This window comes from Rattus rattus, chromosome 1, assembly GCF_011064425.1.
Source record: "Rattus rattus isolate New Zealand chromosome 1, Rrattus_CSIRO_v1, whole genome shotgun sequence".
Lineage (NCBI taxonomy): Eukaryota > Metazoa > Chordata > Mammalia > Rodentia > Muridae > Rattus > Rattus rattus.
In genome coordinates this window covers 261,153,914-261,161,981 of record NC_046154.1, presented here as the reverse complement: position 1 = coordinate 261,161,981, position 8,068 = coordinate 261,153,914, and the positions used below count along the sequence as shown (strand labels likewise).

The window sequence follows — 8,068 nt, the reverse complement described above, 5'->3', positions numbered from 1 at the left end:
TAGGAAGGCCTCTGACTGAGGTATATAGCCCAAAGAGCACACATATACAGGGCCTGGGGTTAGACCCCAAGCACCAGCAAAGAAGAACTAAAGAGTGCTTGCTAGACACCGAGGCCACACTGTATTCTATAGGCTTCTTTGTCTATACACATTAAGGCACTGGACTATCAGATGCCCTGTATACATCCAAACAGCCTCTTCCTCCAGGCTGATCCCAGGTTCAGCACTGAGACATCCCACCCCAGGTTGCCTTGGGGGTTTCGTGAATCTGTTCCCCTGACCTCTGGGCAGTCTTTGGGTCCCTATCCTGCATCTCTGGCAGCCGTACTTTCTGCACCTCGGAAACAGGAACCTGAGGAAACAGTAGGCGACTTTGATCTGTACAGACAGATCCTCAGACCTTTACCTAAATTATCTGAGTAGATGGGCTCCTGGAGCCTTCTTCCCAGGAAACAGAGCCAAGTACTCAGAAATGAATGACAAAAAGCATTTTTATTGGGGATGAGTAGAGAGAGGAGCAGGGTTAAACAGGACACCAAGCAGTCTTTGTCTCAACCGGACAGAGCCCGTTGCTGTCAGGGGATGGAGAATGAGTGTCGTTGTAGCAGATGGATGTCCAGGATCAGGTGGAGGCTGGTGTGACTGGAGGGGCCGAGAGTGACCCTGTACTTCTGCAGAAGGAGTTCCTGCTCTTCATTCCCTCTGTCCATTGGGGTGAAATCAGACACCCCTCCCATGCAGGGGGGTCACTCGGCCCAAGTTGAAAAGAAGCTACAAGGCTCCAGGAGGGCAGAGGCCACACCACGGCCGAGAAGATCATCCTGGAACTGAGGGACCAAGGCAGAGGAGGGAGACTAACAAGATGAGCACCAGGAAGGAAGACGGGGTGGGGGTCAAGTGAAGGATGCACAAGAGATATCAGGGCTGAAGGCCATCAGGATCCCGTCTTGTCTATCGTGGGGATCTCTTGGTGATGGTGGCGGAAGAGGTGATCTTGGTACCAGAGCTGCCATAAATACCGCCACCAAATCCGAAGCCACTTCCAGAACAGGAACCAGAGCCAAAACCGCTACCCAGGCCAAGACCGATGCCACCGCTGCCACCAATGCTGGCACTGCCACCAACTACGGCTGGAAGGAGAGAAAAAGTCCACGGTTATTCTCAGTGAGTGCCAGCAGTCCCCAACCCAGATCGGGAGGGATAGATGGCAGGTGGGGAAGGTACTTACAGATGCTTACAGCACTCTTGCATTCTCCAGACATCCTGTGGGGAAGAGAGAGCCGTGAGCCATGCAGAACAGATATTATGTGATGCTATCTCAGCCTTGAGCAGCCACACCATAACAGCTGACTGTCAACCTCATGGCCCTGGTCAGAACGTACCAGCCCAGCACTGAAGCCTGAAGTGAGACGCCTAGCAGAGTCTGGCTTCTAATACTCAAACCTCCCTCACCTGCACTCCTCGCCCTCCAGTAGCTTGCGGTAGGTGGCGATCTCCACATCTAGGGCCAGCTTGACGTTCATGAGCTCCTGGTAGTCCCTCATCAGCCGGGCCAGGTCCTCCTTGGCCTTCTGCAGTGCAGTCTCCAGGTCTGTGCGTTTGGTGTAGGCATCTTTGAGGGCCAGCTCTCCACGTTGCTCTGCATCAGCCACAGAGGCCTGCAGAGTCTGGGACTGTGGACAGGGACATGAATGGGTACTTTAGAGGACTTCACCCCTGGGCCAGCTTCCTTTGGTTAAGATGTTAGGATCCTGTCTGTTGTTCTTCCCGTCTTTTTGTGACTCGAGCATCCCATTCCTAGCCTGCCTTTAATGGTGATATATGCCTTTAATCCTAGCACTCAGGATGCAGAGGCAGGTGGATCTCCATGAGAGGCCAGTCTGGTCTACAGTGAAATCCAGGACAGCCAGGGCTACACAGAGAAACCATGTCTAGGGGTTCGGGGGAATTCCCATCCATGTCCCCGCAAGACTGCCAAGCCCACCCACAACCTCACAGATCAACAAGATAAAAAGCCAGGGAAGACTAGCCAGGAGCCCTGTGTTTGGGTATGCTGTGCAATCGGTGTCATGATGCACGGAGGCCCCACAGCCAAGCCTAGAGTCTTCCAGTGCTTATCCACCACAAAGGCACCCACACCCACCTGCTTCTTGATGTTCTCAATCTCGGACCGTATCCTCTGGATCATCCTGTTGAGTTCTGAGATCTCATTCTTGGTGTTCTTCAGGCTATCTCCGTGCTGGTCAGCTGACATCTGGAGCTGCTGGACCTGATACCCAAGCAAACAGGACTCTAAGGTTGCACACCAGAGCCAGTGAGGGTAGACAGAGATGAAAGGGTACCCATGAAATCCCCGGTGAAGTGAAATGCCCGGTGGCACCTGCAGGATGGACTCGTCTCACGCGCCTACCTTGATCTGGTACCAGGACTCAACCTCAGCCTTGCTCTTCCGAGCAATCTCCTCATACTGGGCTCGGACCTCAGCGATGATGCCGTCCAGGTCCAGGTTCCGGTTATTATCCATGGACAGCACCACAGATGTGTCTGAGACGTGTGTCTGCATCTGGGACAGCTCCTACAAAGCACGCATCTCACATCAGACCCCAGTAGAGCCGTTTTCTCCTGACCTCTGACTGGGAAATGAGGCTGATGAATCTCCCGAGCCATAAACGTTCTGTGTAATGGGCCAGACACTCTCTCTATGTATTGGGTGGAAGGCAATGGAACGGAAACATTTAGGGCAACAAAGAGCTCTCCCCCATGCAACCTCCAGCTCTAAGCCTCTCCTCTAGGAAATCTGGTTCTGAGAAACTCTCCATGGAATCCCTCGTTCTTTCTCCCCATGACCTTGCCAAGACCTTGCAAAGAACCCACTGCCGTGACCTAAGTTGCTGGAATCTATTAAGAACCATGACTTCCGAGCTGGAGAGATGGCTCAGAGGTTAAGAGCACTGTCTGCTCTTCCAGAGGTCATGAGTTCAATTCCCAGCAACCACATGGTGGCTCACAACCATCTATAATGAGATCTGGTGCCCTCTTCTGGCCTGGTCTACATGCAGGTGGAACACTGTATACATAATAAATAAATCTTAAAAAAAAAAAAAAAAAAAAAAAAGAACCATGACTTCCAACACACAGGCCAACAGATAGGGGCTGTCTTCCTCTACACGGAAAATGGAGGCCTCACCGCTTCATAGAGGACTCTCATGAAGTTGATCTCATCCTTAAGGCTTTCCATCTTGGCCTCTAACTCCACCTTGATCATGTAAGCAGCATCCACATCCTACAGAGGTAGAGGAGAAGAAAGGGGAGGAGGATGAAGGGATGCAGGAGAAGAAACAGGGAGGTAGGATCACAGCGGGAGCAGAAATGTCAACCAACACCTCTAAGTTCCCTTACACACTTTTAAAGGCTGTGCAAGGTCACTATGCACACTTGTCTTGTTCTGCCTCTAAAGCCATCAGAATAGCACAGTCCAGATGGGTTCTCCTCACACAGTTACTTCCTTTTAGATCTCACACCCCCACCACCACTTCCTTTGATAACACAATTTCAAATAAGGACAAGGCAGGCAAAGACAGGCAGAGAGATAGACCAAACACATGGCTTAAGCCAAGACCACTTCCAACAGGAAGGGAGGGGTGCTGTAAGTTCTTCCTGATATCCTTCCTGGCTTACTTTCTTGAGGACCACAAAGTCGTTCTCTGCAGCTGTGCGTTTGTTGATCTCTTCCTCATACCTGGGGGGTGGGGGACAGGAAGACAGAAGGCCACCGTGAGATATTTCTCCCGGGTCCACTACTACGTCTCGAGCTCTAAGAGTGGGAATGCCCAGATCGTGAACAACATCAGTGTTCGTAGATATTCACCTAACATACGACCCATGAGCCTAGCAGCCTCAGCCCTGTTCATTCGGAGACATAAAATAGAAAAGACTGTTTGGAGGGGACGAGTTGTAAAGGAAAAACCTCATCACAGTGATCAAATTAGATCATTGGAAAGACTGTCCTTCGGGCTGTGGCAGATTAAATGCCCTGGTTTTAAATTCTGGGTCAGTTCCCTTTCCTTGGTGTATGAGTGTGGTCATTTCCTCAGCCTCATCCTACAGAGGACAAGAGAAAAGCTATTGCATAGTGTGTGTCCCCTGAATGACCCCTGTGCGTCCCTGTGTGTCCCCTGTGTGTCCCTGTGTGTCCCCTATGTGTCCTACCTAATTCTCATTCCACTCAATTCTCACAAACATAAGGTAAGAATACTACCCCTATTAAATACTATGAAAGCCACACTAACCAACATTCAGTTAGCTCTTTTACCAGTTAGATATTTACCAGTCTATATTCCAACCTATGAGCAGGCTAATGCTACTATTGATCCATTGTATTTCTGAACCTCTCTGAGCAAACCCAGGAACCTAAAACTATCACTAATTCAGGCAACTGGTGGTCACTTGGCCTCCACCTATAAAAATGTGGCCATTTGAATATGGAAGCCAGCTTAGAGGAGCTTTCTACCCCAGCTTTGGATTCCTCAGAGCCTGAGGTCCCGAGATGCTGGGTGTGGGCCAGCCCTCCCTCTCTCCACGTACTTGGTCTTGAAGTCCTCCACACTGTCCTGCATGAGCTTCAGCTCTGACTGTAGGCGACCTTTGTCATTGCTCAAAGAGTCGAGGTTCTTCCTCAAGGCGTTGATGTACGTCTCAAAGAAAGGATCCAGGTTTCTGGGGGATGTGGTGGTCGTCTGCTGCTGGAGGAGGTTCCATTTGGTCTCCAGGACCTTGTTCTGTTGCTCTAAAAACCTCACCTGTGTTGAAAAAGACACAGGTCCCTCGTAAGACCGATATGCTTTGGCAGAAGGGTGTCTGAGACCAGCATCAGCCTAGGCAGGCCAGGCATCCAGACCATCTAAGTGTCACACAGCTTGGACCACCTCATCGCAAGCCCAGGGCACCATCATGACAAGCATGTTTTTGGGACTATAGTGGTCTGTGGGACACAGAGCTTGGAGAACATGACATAACATTTCTAACCACAGCAGACTAAGGGCCCAGATGCAGGGCTAAAGAACAGAGCATCTGGGAAACAATCAAATCAAATAAGACACAAGGTACACACACAGTTGGCAGGTGCTTGCATTCAAAGGATACAGACCCACGGTGAAGGACAGACGAGTTCACTAAAGACTTTCAAAGTAAGCTAAGGCACGGTGATGCCCACATCTGGTCCAGCACTTGGGAGGCTGAGGCAGGAGGATGATACGTTTGAAGCCAATATGAGCTACATAGGAAAGCCTTGTCCCCTGAATCTGTATACAATTAAGTCTAACTGCAAATGGCCCAGACATGTTCTAAGACTCAGCTAGAATCCATCCTGCCAAGGACTTCCTGGAGCCTTCACCCTCTAATGCACCACCTAGCCAGGCCAGCCAAAGGAGTGGTCTGGCAGAGCATCTCCATGTTACGTGCAATCAACAAGACTCCTGCCTTCTGAACCTAAAAGCTGAGATGAAATGAGATGCAGCCAGCGAGCACAGAGAACTCTTAGGCTGGAGCTCAAATCTGCTCTCAAGGTATCGGTAAAGCCTCCACGAGCTACTACAGGCCTGTTCAAGCCAGTGTACCCACTCGTCTCCTCCAAGGGGTTCACTCTTGCCTCAAACACCTAAAGAAACCAAAACTTTGATGCCCAGCAACCCAGAACAGCCTGGGCTAGAGCCCTGCACTGGGCCCTAGCCATTGAACTCTGAGTAACCAGACCCCTTGATGCAGGGCTACAATTGAACTACATAGGAAGATCTCCAGGTCTTGCCTAAAAAAAAAAATGGAAGCTGGGCTAAAAACCGCAAAGAACATCTCCTCTGCTCTTCAAGGAGCCTCAGAGACAAGGGGTTTCGCCCAGAGTCAGAAGTAGGTATGAGGTGACCTCCTGCCTAAGACCCAGGGCCGAGGGCTTAGAAACCCTCACCCCACCACCCTCTGCAAAGGTCGAGCTCACTCGCCTTGTCGATGAAGGAAGCAAATTTGTTGTTGAGGGTCTTGATCTGCTCGCGCTCTGCTGTGCGGATTTTCTGGATCTCTGGGTCAATTTCCACCTGAAGAGGTGTCAGCAGGCTCTGGTTGATGGTGACTTCCTGAATACCTCCAGCAGGACAGACGGGGAAACCAGGACCGCCTCGACCGTTGAAGGAGCCTCCAAAGCCACCGCCAAAACCACCGGCACCAAACCCAGCACCGTATCCTCCAACACCGAAGCCTCCGGCACCGCCGTAGCCACCGCCTTGGCAGGACCCAGCCACGCTCATGGAGATACTCTTGTGACCCCCGAGGTTGTAAAGACTCCTGCTGCCGAAACCCCCAGAGGAGCAGCGCCCGGCACCCCCAGACATGGAGGCTGAGCTGAAGGCCACCCGCTTGACTCCACCGGTAACAGCTGAGCCACTGCTAAAGCCCCGGGAGACTCCGCGGACGCTTGACTGTCTGGCGATCATGGCTGAGAGAGGAGGCAGCTGCGACGAGCGTAGAACCGAAGCGAAGCAAGAGCTAGGTCCCGAATGTCAATGCCAGAACCTGTGGCCCTTGCAGCTTATATGGGCTGGAGAGGCAGGGCTTGGTTGCAGGGGCATAAAGGGAAAAATCCGAAGTATCTCTGGGCTGGGCCTTTGGCAACGGCCCATCTCTCTCGCACCTGCTGAACATGTCACTAAGCACACCTAGAAAAGTCACTGAGAGGGCACAGCTTACGGTCTCATCCCTCCCTGAGCCAGTGCCCCAGGGCCTCTTGTATCACAGCCCACCTGACTCAGCCTTGCAAAGCCCCACTGCCCTTCCTCCTTCTTTCCCAGCCTCATGGGGCTCCTGCTACAGACACCTAGTTTGATCACCCCTACTTTTAGGCTGGGGACGCTGGAACCTAAGAACCTGGGTTCCAGGCCTAGCATTGCCTGGTTACACACCCTGGCCTGTGCAAGCTGCTCCCTGAGATCAGCCTCGTACTCATAAATTGGAAAGAATGCAAATGTTTACCTTTCCTCTCAAGGCAAGAGAGATTGTGATCGTAGATGGGCACTTGGTAAGCTGTCAGAATCAGCTCTTGGGCCTCTATCCGTCATCCCTATCCGCCGGGTGTTCCTAACCCTTTGTTCACCTATGAAACAAGGCCCTTCTCTTACAGATCCACCCACGTAGCCTTTCCATCCAAGACCCAGAGGATCCCCTGGTCGGATTCCACCATGTGGCCCATAGCCACCCTGGGGCTTCCCCAAAACATAGCACGTCTGGTTTTACTGACATGGCCCCAGAATTCTAGAAAGAAGTTCCTAACATCCTTGATGCTGGGGACTGCTTTGGCAGACTGATGGTAGGTAATTCAGGGCCGTGTGTGAGATGCAAAATCGTAGTTCTGCTCCTAGTACTTGGGTTCCTCCTAGCTGAGGGCGACTGGCCTAGACAGAGTCTATTCATCTCTCCCTAACTAACTCTGCAGTCTGGGGTGGGTCACTTGACCCCTCTGAGACCTTATAGATAAAACAAGACCTGTCCCTGTGCATAGTTGATAAGACGGTATATCCAAGGTGTCTAACACATAGGAGACCAACAGTCACCTGTTCTCTCCTGTCCAGGGACTAGGAAGTCCATCATTGAAGAAATGACCCAGATGTGAGAAAGAACAACCACCAGCACATGGATAACCCCACTGGCCTGAACCACACCCATGTCCCCCAAAAGCTTCCTTGATACACAGAGAACTTAGGGTGAGGGTGAGCACAGGTCAGGCCCTAGGGATGGAGACACAGGGAAGGCCAGACAGTCCAGGAGCCCAACCAACAATCCTTCCAGGTCTCCCCTCCACCTCTGCCCTGTCACTGTCCAGCTGGCCACTGTAAACCTGCTCGAGGGCTGGGGAGCCTAGAGCCGAGACCCACAGCATATGCAGAAAAGCTGCATATGGGCAAGCATGGCAGAGTAAGGAGGTGCTGTCCCTCCACCACCACCCCCAGTGTCTGTTGGGCACCAGTTTTGAGTCAATCTCTGTGATTCAAAGGGCATGGGGACTGTGGGACAATAGCAATCAGGC

General features: G+C 51.8%; 1 protein-coding gene across 2 annotated transcripts; it reads right to left on the bottom strand.

Moving 5' to 3' along the window:
* Window positions 1-918: 918 nt before the first annotated feature.
* Window positions 919-6,521, bottom strand: Krt4 (keratin 4). Of its 2 annotated transcripts, none has more exons than XM_032890935.1 (9): window positions 5,994-6,482; window positions 4,585-4,799; window positions 3,679-3,739; window positions 3,188-3,283; window positions 2,411-2,575; window positions 2,144-2,269; window positions 1,453-1,667; window positions 1,229-1,263; window positions 919-1,130 (listed from the first exon to the last, which is right to left on the bottom strand). In XM_032890935.1, exons 1-9 carry the CDS (start codon window positions 6,480-6,482, stop codon window positions 952-954), a joined length of 1,581 nt encoding a protein of 526 aa, XP_032746826.1. In that variant the 3' UTR covers window positions 919-951. The 2 variants fall into 2 exon arrangements, with proteins under 2 accessions (XP_032746826.1, XP_032746827.1); XM_032890936.1 differs by having other exon boundaries at window positions 952-1,130; window positions 1,453-1,673; window positions 5,994-6,521.
* Between the last annotated feature and the right edge of the window lie 1,547 nt (window positions 6,522-8,068).